Below are 18937 nucleotides of genomic sequence, written 5' to 3' on the forward strand. Positions count from 1 at the left end.
TGGTTGAATAGGAATAATTGCTTTGAATTTTGGAGCACATGTCATTTTAGGGATTTAGAAGACCTACCTTTGTTGGCTTGAGTGTTATGTAGTACAGCTCTATGGTCTTACAGGTGCTATATTTTACTGATTGGTATTCTTCAGTACAAGGCTCAGTGTGCTCTCTAAAACAGCCATTTGAAATCCCTAGGATGACATAGAAGAGGAGTTTTGCATATCCTTGCTTTTAGAGGGAAGGCATCACTTTGTGACATTGGTTTTGATTTCATAATAAAAAAGAAAGGAAGGAGGAAAGCTGGCTTTGGGATTGGCTGCAGAAGATAAAATTTCCTTCCTAAGAAACCCAAAGACTCTTTTGTGGGGTTTAGATTTTTTCCATCTCAAATGGAAAATGGAGGGCAAATACTTTTTCCTCTTTCCATAAGGGCTAGCTTACCTAATTCTGGTCATGTCTTTGGATATCTTTATCAGAATAGCATGGATGTAGGAAAGAAGTTCAATTCCCAAGCCTATGGTTTTACATATATTAGCCCATTAAAGCTAAACCCTGACAAGTAATAAAAGTGAAGATTACAGGAGTTATAACTTCTCCTGAGAGCTAGTTCTCACAGCTAGTTTTGGGCAGGGTGAGGACTAGGACCTCAGGTCTTTTGACCCCTGGTCTGAAATTTTATTTTGTTTTTCCCTTTGAGAGTGTGAAGAATTCCTGTAGTTTACTGGGCTACTTGTAAAACAGTGAGGGGACCATGTGGAGACATGTGTGGTTTATTCAAAAGTCCTATTAACACCACCGAACTTGGGATCCCTGGGTGGCGCAGCGGTTTGGCGCCTGCCTTTGGCCCAGGGCGCGATCCTGGAGACCCGGGATCGAATCCCGCATCGGGCTCCCGGTGCATGGAGCCTGCTTCTCCCTCTGCCTGTGTCTCTGCCTCTCTCTCTCTCTCTGTGACTATCATAAATAAATAAAATAAAATAAAATAAAAATAAATAAAATAAAATAAAAATTAAAAAAATTAAAAAAAAAAAAAACACCACCGAACTCTAGTCCCTTTTGTTAGCTATTTGTGGTAGTGGTAGTGTTTGTATCAGTAACCATATTAATAGATTGCTGGTGTCAAGACATTTTTCTAATTATGTGAATTGTCTCACGTACTTCTCACAACTACCTTTACGTGTATTTTATTTCTCCCATTTTACAGAAAAGGAACCTGATTAAGTGGTACTTTGCCCTAAGTCCTACAGCTAAGAAGCAGTGGAGCTGGGATTTGAACCTAGTCTGATTCCAAAGCCTGTATTCTTAACTTCTAAGAATCATATTTCCAAATATCATTCCTATGGCCAGGTTACATCCCATCCCAGGAACTGCCTTATTGCTGATATTTTTTACCTAGCTACCTGGTTGGCATCGTCTCTTTGGTCTGTCTGGGTATTTGGTCCAATTTAACTTTTGGTTTGAGTTTCTTACAGAAGAGACTGAGTTTTTACCATTGGCATTGCCTGAACCTTGCTATAGACTTACAGGTCTATAGGATCTATGGCTTGTTAGAAGTAAAAGCAATTATAGTCTTAGGGTAAAGTCTAGTCTTAGGAGAATGGTAGGACTCACCTTATGTGTAGCCTTCCTCCTCTTAATTTGAGAATTCCTTGATGGTGTTTTTGTGGTGAGAACTAGTATAATTCATTTGAAAATATTAAGAAAGGTGTTGGCCTGGACTCCCATGACTTTCTTGACTAATTGCCGAAGTCTGGTAATGGTTTGCAGATTCTGATCTAAAGCATTTTTTTTTTATGTGTATGGCATGAGTGAAGACTCCTCAAATCTGAGTTGTGAGGCAGTGTATTATATAACAGCTTTCTTTCCACTTTTTTCCTTTTCTTATTTGTTTCTGTTCTCCCATTTATATCATCTGTGTAGATATTATGAAAAACCCTTTAAAGAAAAGTGAAGGCCCCCCCCCCCACATTTTTCCTGTGATATTTGGGCAGAAAGCACAAGGACTATGAGGGAGGGTGACTGGACTGTCTATCTTATACTGGACTTGCACTTTCTGGACTTAACAGCATGTAGTAGAGAGAGAACACAGGCTTTGGAACAGAATAGATCTGAGTTTAAATTCAGAGTTTGCTATTAAACCGAGACCTTGGGTAATTTCTTCACCTAGAGCCTGTTTTCTCATTTGCAGTAAAACTTCCTTCCTTAGGGTTATAAGTATTGCCATGATAATAAATGTAGAACACTTAGTAGTTGTTAGTTCTTTTTCACCTTCCCTTTCACTGTGGTCATAAACTGCTAAAGTCTCAAATGTGGGATCAGAACTGATGTGTAACGCTGCACTCTGTGTCCCAGAAACACTGGTCTAGATGGGACCTCCTAGTAAATAGAGCTGGAGCAGGGGAACCCGCTTATCCACTCCTCAGAACCCAGTTATGCTTTTGATCCTGTTAGTCTCACCTACTAGTTCACAAAATAGTTTTCGGCTGAGGCATTACCATTAAGTATTATAATTGGGGGATAGAAACTAACTCCTGAAACAACTTAATACCTCACATTTGTATGGCATACATTATCTTACCAGATCCTCTGAGCGACTCTCAGTTGAACTGGGCTGGTGATGTTGGCATCTTACAGATGAGAACATGGCAGTGACTTTTTGCCATTGTTGGCTAGTGGCAGAACCTGGCCTGGGACCGGTCTCTTGCAGCCTATCCTACATAGCCTCTGCTTCTGCCGTCTTTCAGGCAGAAAATCTCCCCGTGCCATTAGGCTAGGAATCTGATCCTCTTTCTGTGCTATCCTCTTCTCCAAATTAGAGCTAGATGGTCAGCCTTTAAAGCCAAGAAGGTAGGAAGAGATCTTGCTTCCTGACCTAGAGCCCTGGCTAGTTTTCCTACTGTCCTTTAACTCCCTTTTTAGAATTAAAGTTGTAGGGGTAAAAAGTAGCTGTTTATGACAGGATGACAATTTCTCTGCAGCAGGGAGTGTTGTCACCGTATGCCCCGTAATAGTGGTAGTTTGGGCTTTTATTAGCAAAGAAGATTACAGGGCGAGGCTGCCAGAGTGGTAACTGCAGTTCAAGCCCTGTTGAAACCTAGAATGGAGGAATCTCTTGCGCTTGAGTCCTCTTGATGTGGATGGCTCAGAGGTTATTATCATATGTAGTGGATAAGGGCAGTGCTTAAAATGAAGCATTGGAGATGAAAAGGGAGCAGCATTTTAAAATTTTATTTTATTATTATTTTTAAATGAGGATACTTCTTAAAGACTTTTGAGTAGCTTTTTGGGATGTGGGGTAGAAATATGAAAACTCGGCAATAGACCAGAAGAAAGAGCAGGAGTAAGTGACTGCAGGAGCCTGGAGCCAGGGCCAGAGATTTAGAAGGGCTGCCACATTCTTGGATTTAGGTGCTGTATTCACTGGAAGGAGTCTTAGTGGTAGAGGATTAATTAGGGAGTTTATTGGGCACCTGTCTATCTGTTGCTCTGGGTGCTCTTGCTCACAGAATGCTGCATGTACTCTGAAGCAAACAGGCCCCAGCGTTTGTGTTGGTAGGGCTCTGGGGAGCGTGGGAAAGGGAACTGAAGCAAAAGGCCCAGCCTAGGCTAGTCCCCACATGTCTTCCACACTACGACAATTGCGTTGATTTCTCAATGTCTTTGTGGGCATGCTGGGACTAGGCTTTGAGGTTTCTGCCTTAGAGGTGGGAAGGAAGGGGAAGGGCATTCTAACAACAAAATCTACACCCCCCCCACCCCCCAATTTGGTTGCTGGGAATAGAGGGTAAGTGAATTTTTATCCATATTATAACCTACTCCTCATTCTGTACAGAAGTAATTCTTGACAGTAGAGTCCAGGTTTTAATAAAAACTACATCCAAGGTCCATGTATCTGAAGACAGAGCAAAGTCCAAAGGGCATTTGTCACATTAAGCAATTCCAAGTCATATTTTATACTACTCCCTTCCACTCCCAGATTGTCTTTCTCCAAATACCTGCCCCGTTCCTCTTATTTTTTAATGTTTTGTGTATATTTTATTTTCCTCTCAATCCCATTTTTCCTCCAAATATTTCTGCAGCTCTCTCCTTCCTGCTTCCTCCTTGCTGTGGTGGCTGGGATGCTTCTCCCATGATTTTTTGAATCTAGACTGGGCTGTTCTCTGTGTTAAACCAATCAATTACGACCTTCTCTTAACAGGTGTGTATGGAAATGTTTATTAAGAAAAAAATTTTTAAGTGCCTTTTTTCTTTATGGGGGGTTAAAAAGAGGGTGGGGAATAGGGGAAGAGAGATCATTTTAAATCCACTGGACATGGTATATGTTAGACTGGTCATATCACCTATAGCTAGTTTATAAGCAAGAAACTGTTGAGTCCAACTGTATGACTATAGTGCCCCTCCATTTACTGGCCAACTTGCAGTTAATGGAGTAGGGAATGGGGAACTCATTGTAAGTATCATTTATTATATAAATAACACACAAATCTTTTAGATACTTGGATATTTATCCAGAGTTGGAAGAAGTAAAGATGTAAAAATAGAGTTGGTTTATTTAGAACTTTCGGCAGGATAACAGGGATGTAGGAAGTTCCAGCCGTTGACTGTCTGGAAGTTAGAATATGAACTACTGCGAGGGGCATTTTCAGAGTTTGAGCCTAATGCTCATTTTCCTATTTCTCAAAGAGATGAAGGTTGCTGCAAGTCGTGCCTTTTTACATACAGAATTTTTTGTGTTTTTACTGCTCTCTTGTCTCCTTTAGCCAAGGCACACGGTTTACCTTCACTATTAATAGTATAGCGTAGTCTTGAAAAGTAGAAAGGCTCCTTCATAAATATATTCAATATATGAGGGCCTTCATTTTGTTTCCTGCTTTTGACAGTAGGAAGTTTTTTTAGTATTTCCATTATGAGTGGCATTTTAATTTAGCATATTTATTTAGTATATTTATTTTGCCACTATTGAGGCAATTTCAGTGTTCAAATTTGGAGAGGTTAAGTAAGATCTGTAGGTCCGTACTGCTCCCTTAATTCTAGAAAAGGCTTGCCCCTGCAGGACAGTGAGTGTTGGTCTGTACCGTGGAGTTACAACTTTCACTGAGTTGATGCCAGCAAATTTTTCCAGGGAAAAATAATGTAATATTAATTTCTGGTCAGGACTACGTCTCTTAGCCATATTCTCCCTCTCCTGCCAACAGTGTAGAGGTGGATCTAGTTGCCCCTTTCCATTCACTGGTTATTTCTGGTGAGGTGTTAAAAGGGTAGTGGGCAAAGGATGCTGCTTAAGCAGACACTGGTGATGGGCTCTTAGGCTTGGTGGTGGCTGGCTTTCTGCATTGCAGTAAAACCACAAGAGGGCATCTTTGGCTCTGGGATTAATGATTCATCTGTCTTCTCTGACCTGTGACCTTTTCTCTCCTCTCCCGTACCTTCTCTCGGTAGTGTGAAGTGAGGGGGGCCTTCTCCCTCCTTGCTCCTCCCTCTGTGATCCACACCTTCCTTTTTACCCTGCCCTGCGGCGGCTCCGCCCTTTACCTTCATGGACGACTCAGAGGTGGAGTCGACCGCCAGCATCTTGGCCTCTGTGAAGGAACAAGAGGCCCAGTTTGAGAAGCTGACCCGGGCGCTGGAGGAGGAACGGCGCCACGTCTCGGCGCAACTGGAACGCGTCCGGGTCTCACCACAAGATGCCAATCCACTCATGGCCAACGGCACCCTCACCCGCCGGCATCAGGTAACCCCTCTATCCATCAGACCTGCAGGTAGGACTTTGGCATGGTCATAGAGAGGCTGTGATCCTACATGGAAAACTACTTTCCTTGTGGTTATGGGCTATCCAGTGTCCATGCTTCATGGTGAACCTTTCCAGCACTGATGTGAGAGATAGGGGGTATTGCTGTTCTGCTGAGCTGAATGCACTTATCTTGAGAAGCATCTCTCTGACTTCCTGTTTTGCTGGAGTGGGGTTCCTGGGTTGGGATGTAATTCTAGTCATGGTAGATCCTATAGTTTGGAGCTATACTCAAGGACCTTCTGTTTTCTCTGATTTCCCCCTGCCCCAACTTGGTATCAAAAATTCAGGAAAGTAAATGCCTGCTTAGTGGTTGGTGAAATTGGCCATCTTGTACTCTCAGCTCCAGTTCAGTCTCCCTCAGGGAACAGTCTGCTCAGAAGGTGTTTCAGTGTCTATAAATTGTGTATTCTTGTTCCGTATTGTCCTTGTATGCTTGTTTTGTTGGCTTTGCAAATTGTGTCTTGGAGGGGGATGGTCATTGTTAATTCTTTTGGTTGGAGCTGGAGAAGGAGCATCGTGCTGCTATTTAACCCAGATAACCACAGGAGCCAGTGGTCTCTGGGTTGGCTGACTCTGTGATATGACTTGGGGGAGTTGGTATTAGAAATGAGAAGTATCTTGTGTTCCCTATGGTTTCTCTGGTCTGACTTTGCTGTGATGTAATCTGTCTGAGGGTATGTGTTTGTAGAGTAGACCTTGCCTGGTAGACTCTATCTTACGAGATTTCTGGTGGGAACTAACAGCAGTGCTTATGCTCTAATCTAATAGTCCTTTTCATTGATTACTTATTTTTTAAGACAGAGAAGATCCCTCATGCTGAGAAGCATATTGCATGAGAGGACAAAAGTCCATGTAGGGGGTGATCAGGAACTTGGGAGATAGTATGTTTGCAACGTTTCTAGGATTTTTATAGGAACCAGATAGTGTTAGGAGTGAGAGGTATATATTGAAAGGGGTGAGCAGGACTGCCCAGGCTTGGAGGTGGTGGGGAATTCCAGGATTTAGTACTGGGTTTCTCTCTTTCTTTTATTTTTAACTTCTGTTCAGCAATGAAGCCACACCCTTCCTTCTTCCTGAGAGTAATGTTTAACTTCCTTTCCCTGCAGCATTACACTCCCTATGTAATGGGAGTAGGGTGGGAGAAGTCTCCCAAGATGGCTGGATCTCACGGTTTCCTATTGGAAGAGGAGCAGTCAAATGTATTTTTACGTAGTATAATGTTGTTAGATTATTTCCTGTTGCTTAAGACAGAGCATCTTGTGTTCTGTGGCTCTAAAAATTGGTGAAGATGATGTTGAGACAACTGTTTTTGGTTGAGGGGAATTGGGGTACTTGTTTTCTTCCTACTTGAAAAGGGAGACTCCTATCTCTTGTGTTTCTCTTTAAAAAGCTGGTTGATAGGGGAGTTTCCAGTGGTAGTAGAACATGAAGATGCATGGAATGATAAAGAATGCTTTTGGAAACTCCCCAACTTAGCTTTTCTAACTTTCCTTATATTTTTAAGGACTTACCGGAGTCTCTGCTATTTACTTGGCAAATAATTTTTGAGTGCCTATTATGTGCCAAGCAGTGTTCAAGATACTGGAAATATATCATTGAACAAAACTAACCAGAAAATAAAAATATGAAAAATGTCTGCCCTCATGGAGCTTACCTTCTTATGTTCTAGGGACCCATTTTGCCAGTTCCAGGACCAATCCCAATTTTGAGGAAAGTGCTAAAGCTAAGGAGTGATGTGGTTCTTTTATAAGTACTTGACAGAAGGATTCCAGGCCACATATCTTTTTGAAAGCCTTTTTCCTGTTTGGAAAAAAGATCATTTGTATTTGATAGAGCAAAGGAAGGCTACAAAATGAATTGTCTTCTTGTGGGCTGTGTTTCAGAACGGCCGGTTTGTGGGCGATGCTGACCTTGAGCGACAGAAATTCCCAGATCTGAAACTCAACGGACCCCAGGTAATGTCTTTGGTTCGAGGTCTGGGGTTGTTTTATTTTTCTCTTCTTACTTCCCCAGCCCATAAGAGTATTATTGGTATCTTGTAAAGTGCCTGGTACATTGTAAGTACCCAACCATTGATGAGCTTCTTTCATTTAGGAAAATAGTGGAGCTTCAACGTATACATGTAGTTGTATTTTGGAATGAGTTTTAATGGCCGCTGATCCTGTATTTGGTCCCTCAATTACTGCATCCTTTTGCTGGAATGGGCATCCCTCTATTTCTCCCTGAAATCTGGTGGGTCTTGAGCCTTAGGCAGTTTCTGAAGAGTAACAGCCCCAGTCAGAAGATCACTTTTGTTTTTTATCTTTTGTTTTAAAGATTTTATTTATTTATTCATGAGAATACACACAGAGAGAGAGGCAGAGACACAAGCAGAGGGAGAAGCAGACTCCATGCAGGGAGCCCGATGTGGGACTCGATCCGACTCGATCTGGGTCTCCAGGATCACACCCTGGGCTGAAGGTGGCGCTAAACCCCTGAGCCACCTGGGCTGCCCAGAAGATTGCTTTTGAAGGGATTTTCTGGTTCATCTTAAAAGTTCTTTACTGGGCAAACTTCTTTTTTGAAGGATCATTCAGATGTAGATGTAGCCTCAGTTAATAACAGTTCATATTCACTCCAGTGACCAGAACTGGGAAGTTAAATTTGCTGTCTCTGTCACTTGGATGTTGATGTGGCTATAGTTAACTCAGTTCATATTTATTAAGTGACTAGAACGGAGGACTTCTGTCTTCTCTTTTGTACAAGTTCAAAAGGTAGGGATAGCTACCCCACTAAAAATCTTGGGGTCCATGGAAGATGCATGGGGAGGGGGGAGTCTTTGTCTCTAGGGAGATTGCTTCTCATTGGGTTGTACCGTTGATGTTTATGGCTTAATAGTTGTTCCTTCCTTTTCCTCTTTTCCATACAGGATCACAGTCACCTTGTGTATAGCACCATTCCCAGGATGCAGGAACCAGGGCAGATTGTGGAGACCTACACAGAGGAGGACCCTGAGGGAGCTATGTCTGTCGTTTCTGTGGAGACCTCTGATGATGGAACTACTCGGCGCACAGAGACCACAGTAAGCTGAGAGTTGTGTGAGGTCTAGGATGATGGAGAAGGTCTTCATTGGTGGTGGTGGTGGTGGTGGGGGATTAAACACTTAATTAGGGTGGATGAAAGGTATTAATCTGTAGTGAAGGCATAAAGAAAGTGATCTCTAGCCAGATAGGAAAGATAGAAGAGATATGGGAAAATCAAATGGAATGAGGAAGAGAGAAATATACAAGGTTGCCAGTAGCTTCCCTTATAGTCATGGTTACTGCCAGCACAGATTTCTTGCTTGGGCACTAATAAGATGGAGAGAAAGGGTAGTGGTAAATGTAAGGCATTTCTAGATAAAGTGAGCTTGCCATAGGGGTTTGTTTCATTTCTTAGGTCTAGAATTTAGGCTTATATTGTGTTCACTTTTCTCTTTCCTTACGTGAAGGTCAAGAAAGTGGTGAAGACTGTGACAACACGGACAGTACAGCCAGTCCCTGTGGGACCAGATGGGCTGCCTGTGGATGCCTCATCAGTTTCTAACAACTATATACAGACTTTGGGGCGTGACTTCCGCAAGAATGGCAATGGGGGACCTGGTCCCTATGTGGGGCAAGCAGGCACTGCTACCCTTCCCAGGAACTTCCACTATCCTCCTGATGGATATAGCCGCCATTATGAAGATGGTTATCCCGGTAGCAGTGACAACTATGGCAGTCTGTCCCGGGTGACCCGCATTGAGGAGCGGTACAGGCCCAGTATGGAAGGTTATCGGGCACCTAGTAGGCAGGATGTGTATGGGCCTCAGCCCCAGGTTCGGGTAGGTGGGAGCAGTGTGGATCTGCATCGTTTTCACCCGGAGCCTTATGGGCTAGAGGATGACCAGCGTAGCATGGGCTATGATGATTTGGATTATGGCATGATGTCTGATTATGGCACTGCCCGTCGGACTGGGACACCCTCTGATCCTCGCCGACGACTCAGGTAGGGAAGAAAGGGTGTTACCAAGACAGTGAAAAGTATTTCTTCTTCTAAGTATTTTTTTTTAATCAGAGACACTTGTGTCTTCCCTTTTGTGACTTTACTAAATACTGACTTGCTTTTTTTCTTTTTTATGATGGAAGTCCTATATTCTAATGACTTGTGGCTGTTGGTCTACATCCTGAAGAGTGGCCTTTGCTTTCGTGCCAAGCCTTGCTGCTATTTCTGCCTAAGATCTGGCCCCTTTTTTGGTGATAAGCAGCAGCACAAAGGAGCTTGGTGCCTGGTGCTATGGGATATTCACTAGCTCCTATGAATTTCTTTAGCATCTGGTTTGGTATTAAGACAGGGTTGAGGGTTTAGGCTTTCAGGGCCAGAGTAGACAGTTAGGTGTATGTGACAGCCCTCCCCATGGTGGTTTTAGTTTCAAGTTAAGAACAAACCTTGATCTCACCAAAGCCCTGATACTTTCTGTTTTGATTTTTACGTTTGGTTATAAAGTGAAAAGGGGGTGGCATCCTTTGAGGGTGGTACATTAGTGACACTCTGGAAGGTCACTAATCAGCTGCCTATTCTGACTTTACTACTCATATGGGATTCTTTGGTGATGTGAAAAAGGGAGTGATTGATTTTGGGGCTGGTAGAAGGTTTGCCTTGAAAGAATGCTTTGGAATTGGGGGTTGGCAAACCTTTTCTGTAAAGGATCAGGTAGAACTATTTGTGGGTTTTTTTTTTTTTTTAAGATTTTGTTTTTTATTTTTATTTATTTTTTATTTTATTTTATTATTTTTATTTTTTAAATTTTTATTTATTTATGATAGTCACAGAGAGAGAGAGAGAGGCAGAGACATAGGCAGAGGGAGAAGCAGGCTCCATGCACTGGGAGCCTGAGCCTGACGTGGGATTCCATCCCGGGTCTCCAGGATCGCGCCCTGGGCCAAAGGCAGGCGCCAAACCGCTGCGCCACCCAGGGATCCCAAGATTTTGTTTATTCATGAGAGGCAGAGAGACAGGCAGAGGGAGAAGCAGGCTCCATGCAGGGAGCCTGACATGGGACCCCAGGATCATGCTCTGGGCCGAAGACAGGCGCCAAACTGCTGAGCCACCCAGGGATCCCAGATAGAACTATTTGAATAGGCTTCGCAGGCCACATATAATTTTTGTTGTATGAACGTTCTTTTACAACCTTTAAAAAACATTAAAAACCCATTTTTAGTTCTGGGACTGTACAAAAACAGGTTTGGCCCATAGGCTGCTGGTCCTGCTTTAGAATAAATCAGAGACCTAGTGTTTTCCAGGCAAGGAAAAATAATAAGAAAGAAAGGAGAAGATTTACAGATGTCTCGGTGCTAAAGCTGTCCTAGCAGCTGTTGCTGAATTTCTATATGGGGTCATAACCTTCTAAAGCAAATTCCTTGGTGCTCGTTTTACCTCCTATTAGGTTTGGTTAATAGCGATCTGGGCTAGTCCCCGGGTAGAGGCCCCATTATCTAAGCCTGAGTCATTCACCTTTTAGGTATTGTATCATTTGGACAGCTAGTCCAACTCCCATGTGACTCACCTTTTATTGGGGGAGGGGGCCGTGGAGTGGGCACCAGACCTCAGCTGGTGCGACTTGAAGCAGTGATAGATAACAGCTATCACCAAAGGAGTCTGCCCAGGGCGGTGGCCTGTCTGCTTGTTAACAAGTCCACTTTTCTGACTTCCTCATTAGTGGAGTTGGACCTAGGTGGGTGGGGGTGGCCAGGTCATTCTCTGCTCTGGCAATTGACATAAAGAGAGCATTTGGGCCTGGTTCTTGGGTCCATTCCAGGGTGGCACTGGACTTGGAAACCTGCTTGACTAGCAAGAACATTAGCTGCTTCCTGTTCCAGGCCTAGGAGAGTAATACAAGGTCAAACGGAAACAGTAAGGCAGAATGATTAGTGGAAAAAGCACTGAACCAGAAGACTTCTGGTTCTAGTTGTGCCTTTGCCACTAGCTATATAGCCTCAAGCAAGTCATTTAATCTTTCTGGGCACAGCTTTGTTATTTGTAAAACAAAGGAAAGAATGTCAAGATCCTCTGCTTATGGAAGAAGGAAATACAACTGAATGACCAAAAGTCCTGGCTATGGCAGTTGTTTTTGTAATTGCTTATACTGAAATAATAATGAAAGTTAAACATGCTCACTACAAAACTAGAAAAACCCAGAAAGGTACACCAGCGGCCATCGGTAAAGAACTACGGTTAACATTTTTGTGCACTTGCTTTGAGTTCTTTTTTCCCATGCATGTAGATCTGCCCTGAGCTTATTTTTCCCCTACTAAACTGGAATCTTAACATACTGTTCAGTAGCCTCCTTTTAAAACGTAGCTATATAATCTGTTCATTTTGTTTCAGTGATATTAAAAAATAGTGATTTTTACTATATGATTTGTCCATCTGAGTTGCTGTTGAGTGGTTGATGTTGACAGCTAAGAGGCAGGGCCTCTTTGCTCTGGCTAACCTTGAGGTTTTGGTGACTGTGGGAGGGGTTTTGTGGAACAAACAACAGGCTTATTTGGAGAGTTCCACACAATAGATTCTCCTCTCCTATGGGAGCCAGAGGGTGAGATGAGCTCGCAGATAATGGGTCTCTTCCTTCCTGGTGGTTATGAATAAATAATAGTGTGACAGATTCACCCTCTAGTGGTTGCTGGTAGTATTGAAATAGGAAGAATTTTCTTCGGTGAGACTTTTCTTTCTTCCATTGCTTTGTCTCTTGTTTTCTTTCTTAGTCGTTGGGTATCTCAAGTGCTGGGGTGCTCAGTAGCCTCTGTTTTGACAGGATCCGAGGTATTGTTTTTAGAAATTGGAGGCTAGGAACCATATCTCGAACACATTTGTTGAGTGTCAGAGATGACTTTGGGATGAACTGTGAAAATTAATGTTCAAGCTTATACCAAAGCCAAGTTTCCCTACGATATAGCAAGAAGGCCTATACTATTTCTACTCTTTTCACCTCTTTTATAATTTCCAAAATAAGATAAGGAGAGGCTTTAAATAAGAAGTGTGTTTAAGGGTCTAATCCCAGCAGCTGTTTCCTATGTGTAAATGCCTAATTTCCTGTTTAGCTGAAGGCTTGTAAGAACTGTTCTCAGACATTGTTTGCTGACTTCTTGGGTTTAACTCTGTTGTCTGAGGGTTTATTTCAGTCTCTATCCAGAGCGCTTAGCTGTCAGGTATCATTTAACTCAGGATTTGATTCTGTTTTTGTGATTAACATCTCTGAATGCTAATTATTCTCTGAACTAGTAAACTTGACAGGAAAAAAGGTATTTTTAATCTAACTGCAGATGCCTTTGAAATTGTTCCCTTATCCCCTTAAGAAAAATTGATCAGTATATCATTTATGCAAAGGAGAGGTAAGATGTAGTGTACTAGAGCTGAAGTTACTCCTGCCTTGGAGGTAAGGGGTCATAGGAGCTCCCCAGGAAACCAGACTAGACAACTTGATGTGTTCTTCTTTTCCCCTCGGTTCCTTCAACACTGCAGGAGCTATGAAGACATGATTGGTGAGGAGGTGCCTTCGGACCAGTACTATTGGGCTCCTCTGGCCCAGCACGAACGGGGAAGTTTAGCAAGCTTGGATAGCCTGCGCAAGGGGGGGCCTCCACCCCCTAACTGGAGACAGCCAGAGCTGCCTGAGGTGATAGCCATGTTAGGATTCCGCTTGGATGCCGTCAAGTCTAACGCAGCTGCATACCTGCAGCACTTGTGCTATCGCAATGACAAGGTGAAGACTGATGTTCGGAAGCTCAAGGGGATCCCAGTACTGGTGGGATTGTTAGACCACCCTAAAAAGGAAGTGCACCTTGGAGCATGTGGAGCTCTCAAGAATATCTCTTTTGGGCGTGACCAGGATAACAAGATTGCCATAAAAAACTGTGATGGTGTTCCTGCCCTTGTGCGATTGCTCCGAAAGGCTCGGGATATGGACCTCACCGAAGTCATCACCGGTGAGTTACTGGCACAAGGGCAGCTGCTGGGTTGGGGTTACCGTGACCCCTAGAGGTGTTGAGAGCTAGAAGGACTTCTGGTCCTTTTACTTTTGACTCAAGGTTGTGAACTGGTGATCTTTGGGCAGAGCTATCTCACTGATTTGTTTGGATCACATAAGGTTTTCACAATTTTAAAGAATTGATTGCTGATGTTTAAGATTCAGAAGATTTCACTTAAAATTCCAGATGTTCCTTCTATTAAAGTGTGAGAACTGGCAACAGTGGATCAGTTTTGCTACCTGACAGTAGCAAAGGTTTGAGCTGTTATGTGTGCTCTCTGGTTTGCAATAATCCTGAACATACTTCGTTATCTTTAGCCAACTACTGCCATATAGCAAGTTGTCTCCCAAACGCTGAAGCTGGGAGTCTTTTGCCGTTTTTTCACTCTTTTGTCATTTCTTTTAAATATCTGTTTATCCTGACTTACCTGCCTGGCATGTGTAGACACTTGAGCTTGTGGTCCTTGCTTTTAGAAGAGTTGTTTTTCATATTGTGGGTTGTGATCCATTAGTATGTATTGAACACATTTGTGGATCCCGATCAGTATTTCAAGACAAAGCAAGAACGAGAAGTGGTATAGATTAATTCTCAACGAGGACTGATCTTGCCTGCCAGGGGACATTTGCAATGTCTGGAGATGGTTTGGATTGTCATTACTTGGGTTAAGGGGAGGGAGTGCTACTGGTATATAATGAATAAAGGCCACAGATATTGCTAAACAACTAACAATGGACAGGTCAGCTTCCCACAACAAAGAAATATCTGGCCCAAAAGGTCAGCCATGCTGAGTTTGAGAAACTCTGGTATAGATAACCCAGAGAGCGTTGCTTATAGAAAGTATTTTATGAAACTTTATTTCTTGATATACATGTATGTATTTATGTATGTATATGTTGAGCCGTAATGTATATTTCTTATCATGGGTCACAAACAAAAGCTTTGAATATCATTACAAGGTATTTGGTCATTGGGGAAGACTGAGAAATGATGGAATAGGGGATTCTCTTTGGTATTCTTAAAACATACTGTCTTGGGTGTTGAAGTATCTGATGGGTTGTCTCTGCCAGGAACCCTGTGGAATCTCTCATCCCATGACTCAATCAAAATGGAGATTGTGGACCATGCATTGCATGCCTTGACAGATGAAGTGATCATCCCACATTCTGGTTGGGAGCGGGAACCTAATGAAGATTGCAAGCCACGCCATATTGAATGGGAGTCAGTGCTCACCAACACAGCTGGCTGTCTTAGGTAACATAAGGGCTTCGAGAGTATGAAGATTGAATTTTTGAGGACTAATTTAAATTTAAAAAAGAAATTCTTTTTTAATTCTTTAGCCTGTCATTCAGCTTCCATATCTATCTATATTGCACACTATGATTCCAGCCTGTCTTTCTACCTTTGTTACTACTTGCTTGTGTGCCACATACTTTTGATATGTCAGTTTACTTGTTCCCCTACACATCCTCACTTCTGTGTCTCTTTGACTTTGTTCATTTGATTTTTTTTATTAATTAATTAATTAATTAATTTATTTATGATAGTCACAGAGAGAGAGAGGCAGAGACATAGGCAGAGGGAGAAGCAGGCTCCATGCACCAGGAGCCTGATGTGGGATTCGATCCCGGGTCTCCAGGATCGCGCCCTGGGCCAAAGGCAGGCGCCAAACTGCTGCGCCACCCAGGGATCCCGACTTTGTTCATTTGATTTTGTAAACATTTGTTCAATATCTACCACGTGGAAGGCAGTTAGTTGTCTTAGTCCCAGCTTGTGTGTATCTGTGTCCCTGTCCTCAGTGACCTGTATTTTGAGTAAAGCTGCAATAAATGCAACAAAAGGAGTACAGAGTCCTAGAATGGAGAGGGAGGAAGTTGTGTTCTTCCCTCAGGCCACAGTGCCCTTGTTTGTCTTTTTTTTTTTTTTTTTTTAAGATTTTAAGTAATCTCCACCCAACGTGGGGCTTGAACTTAAAACCCTGAGATCAAGAGTCACATGCTCTATCTGAGCCACCCAGGTGCCCCTCCTTATTTATCTTATGAGGCTAAATTCAAAATTGCCTTTATTTAGGAAAGTTTTCCTGATTTTTTTTTTCTATCCTATAAATGTTGCAGTGTAGTCTTTCTCTGGAATACCCCGTATGCTCTGCCCCATTCTTCATTTGTACTTCTGTGCAAGAAGTATCTATGTGATCTTAAAGTATTGTTGGTATACTTTACTTAGACCCTCCCTAGTCCCCCACCCCCTGCGGCCTTGTTATAAATGTCTGAAAGTGGGGAATGTCTTACTCAGCTTTCTCTCACCTACAGTGCCTTGCTTATAACAAGTATTCACTAATTGTTATAGTAAAAAGAAAAGGTATGGAGGAGGTTTGTAATGTTGAAGATATTAAAGGAGGATTTCTAGATCTGAGTCATCTTGAAGCCTCTCCCTTCCCCTTCAGGAATGTCAGCTCAGAGAGGAGTGAAGCTCGCCGGAAACTTCGGGAATGTGATGGTTTAGTGGATGCCCTCATTTTCATTGTTCAGGCTGAGATTGGGCAGAAGGATTCAGACAGCAAGGTAAGTTAATGGCTGAGTGAATTCCATTCATAGCAACCATTAAGGTACCTGTAGCGCAGACCTCCCCAGCTCAGGCTTTCAAATGACATTAGGTATCCATGCGTACCAGCCCCCCTGCCTAAAGTAGATGTTCACCTTAGAAGAAAACCGTTTTCTCTAGCATTTCTGTCACCTATGTCATCTATTTTAAGGCTGTTTAGCTGTATTTCCAAGGTTATATATTTTTCTAAGTAGGAAAAAAGTCAGGGTGACCCTGTTTTGTGTCACACACCAAATGGTGGCAGAAACCTTCCATTAGCCTGAGGCTGCAAGGATTTTGAGAAGCTTGGTGCACTTAAGAGGCTTTGTGAGAGATGACGGATTAGGCTATGCTTTTGGGGATCAGTATATTAATTCTTGAATCACGGAAACCTGTACTTGTGGGGAAATCATGATAGATGTTCTCCTCATTCACCGAGCCCTTCCTCTTGTGTTGTCAAGCTTGTGGAGAACTGTGTTTGCCTTCTTCGGAATCTGTCCTATCAAGTGCACCGGGAGATCCCACAGGCAGAGCGTTACCAAGAGGCACCTCCCAGTGTTGCCAACAATACTGGGCCACATGCTGCCAGTTGCTTTGGGGCCAAGAAGGGCAAAGGTGAGTTTTGGGTCATTGTCCCTTGCTCTTTAGTGGTAGGACAGGAAGGGGAAGGAACACTTTGAGCTTTAGGTACAAAATACTTGCTGAGTGATACATGAGTCCTCCTAGTCAAGGATATCTCCTTGCTCTGCAGCTGCTTCCCTGTGTTGTGTGCAGTGATAATGGTGGTGGTGGTGGTGGTACTGGTATCAGTTTGGGGGCAGTAAGGATGAGAATTCAACTAATCTGGGGCCTTCTCCCCCATTCCTCCTTTGTGTTTCCTGTGTTTTTCTTTTCCTCTCTGCTTTCCTGCTTATTTGCCCGTGATCATGTTGACACCTCTCTCCTGCATTTTTCTTCCTTCCTTTCTCTCTGCTTTCCACCTTGGGTGACGCACTGGAAGATGAGTGGTTCTCCAGAGGTGAGTGGAGTCTTTGAAGGCGCTTCCCTACTTCTAATTTGCATGCTTTGGTTTTAGCTTCCCTAGTATTTCCTAACCCTTCCCTGTGGATGCATGTAGGAAAATTCAGTTGAGGAGGACTATGGAAACAAGTTCAGCTCTTTGGAGCTAGTGGCTCCTGGCATGCTATTCCTGGGCAGCAGTCCCAGTGATCAGAACTCAGGACAACAGCAACCACGGTGCTTATCCTTGTCTTACCTGTCTGCTGCCTGTTTTCTGTCCTTGTTTCTGTGCAGCCCCCTGTAGGGACGGGGGTGGGGCTTGGTTTTTTGGTTTTGGGTTTTGGTGGTGTTTTTTTTCCCCCTCTTGATGCATCTCTGATCAAAAAGATTTTGACTGAAGAATAAAAGTGCACCACATGGACTCTTTCTCAAACTTTTTACCCCTCTCTCCTTTTTTTAATTTCCAAAGGGAAAAAACCCACAGAGGATCCAGCGAATGATACAGTGGATTTCCCTAAAAGAACTAGTCCAGCTCGAGGTAGGTTGTCTTTTTCTTTTTAGTCTCCAGGGTCTCTTACATACACAAATAAGTGTCAGGTAGCCTAGCAGTAGGCTGTGCAATATGATCATTGTTCTTGTTCCTTCAACTCTGGATGTGGAGTGATGGTGAAGCATTGGGAAACTGGTATTGTAGCAGTAACTTGTGAAGGATGGCTTGTTATGGAAACTTTTCAGATTATTGGAGGATGAGTAAGGTCCCAATGGTATGTGAGGCTAGAAACGTTAGGTGCCTTAAGTAACCACTATAGTCCTTAGGACTTAATCATCACCTGTTATAAGAAGCCTCTTTCTCACAGTTTGGGTGTTTATATTTATCAATACAGTGGGCTTAAAATTCACAGCTCTTCATGGATATAAAAATTTTTATATATTATTAAATCTAGGATAGGCCCCTTACACTTAGTCATAGTAAAGGTGAGCAGAATGACTCAGTTAAGTTAGAAGCAATTAATTTGAGATGAGGAATCTGTGACCCTGAGTGCTATCAGTGGGCAAATGAATCCTCCAAATGCCAAGGCCAAGTAAACTGTGGAAGGGAAGAGGCAAGGAAGAAGGAGACAGAGGAGTTGCACATGATAAGTTGATGTCTGTTCTCCTACCATGGATGAATTATTCTTAAGAAGGCATGGACGCAAGCCTCTGAGTTGGCTGTTGGGTGGGTGGGAGAGTATAGGGAGTCTAATGGTATAGGAGCATAAATCCATCAATCCAGAGTACTGAGGCTGGACTTCAACCAGCCAGAGCCTGGTGCATAGGTACTGACTAGCTTCTTCTGCTTTCCTGCCCTTTCTTGTGCAGGCTATGAGCTTTTATTTCAGCCAGAGGTAGTTCGGATATACATCTCACTCCTCAAAGAGAGCAAGACTCCTGCCATCCTAGAAGCCTCAGCTGGAGCCATCCAGAACTTGTGTGCTGGGCGCTGGACGGTGAGTACCTTTTTGAACATGGATTTAGAGGTGAGAGGACTCAGCTGACTAGTTTGCCGCCATT

General features: G+C 43.0%; 1 protein-coding gene across 13 annotated transcripts in view; it reads left to right on the forward strand.

Annotated features, from left to right (window-relative positions):
* Positions 1-18937, forward strand: part of CTNND1 (catenin delta 1) — a 52929-nt gene that overhangs the window by 25370 nt on the left and 8622 nt on the right. For 8 of the 13 annotated variants that reach the window (XM_077863325.1, XM_077863324.1, XM_077863331.1 and 5 more), the window contains exons 2-13: positions 4075-4193; positions 5435-5726; positions 7670-7741; positions 8695-8847; positions 9256-9791; positions 13305-13768; positions 14878-15061; positions 16251-16368; positions 16849-17002; positions 17388-17405; positions 17856-17924; positions 18746-18873. In XM_077863325.1, the coding sequence (XP_077719451.1) occupies positions 5532-5726; positions 7670-7741; positions 8695-8847; positions 9256-9791; positions 13305-13768; positions 14878-15061; positions 16251-16368; positions 16849-17002; positions 17388-17405; positions 17856-17924; positions 18746-18873 (2091 nt within the window). In that variant the 5' untranslated portion in view covers positions 4075-4193; positions 5435-5531. The remainder of the gene's footprint in view (positions 1-4074; positions 4194-5434; positions 5727-7669; positions 7742-8694; positions 8848-9255; positions 9792-13304; positions 13769-14877; positions 15062-16250; positions 16369-16848; positions 17003-17387; positions 17406-17855; positions 17925-18745; positions 18874-18937) is intronic. The other 5 variants (XM_077863328.1, XM_077863330.1, XM_077863336.1 and 2 more) reach the window with 3 other exon arrangements.

The sequence above is a fragment of the Canis aureus genome, chromosome 21, assembly GCF_053574225.1.
Source record: "Canis aureus isolate CA01 chromosome 21, VMU_Caureus_v.1.0, whole genome shotgun sequence".
NCBI classification, from domain to species: domain Eukaryota; kingdom Metazoa; phylum Chordata; class Mammalia; order Carnivora; family Canidae; genus Canis; species Canis aureus.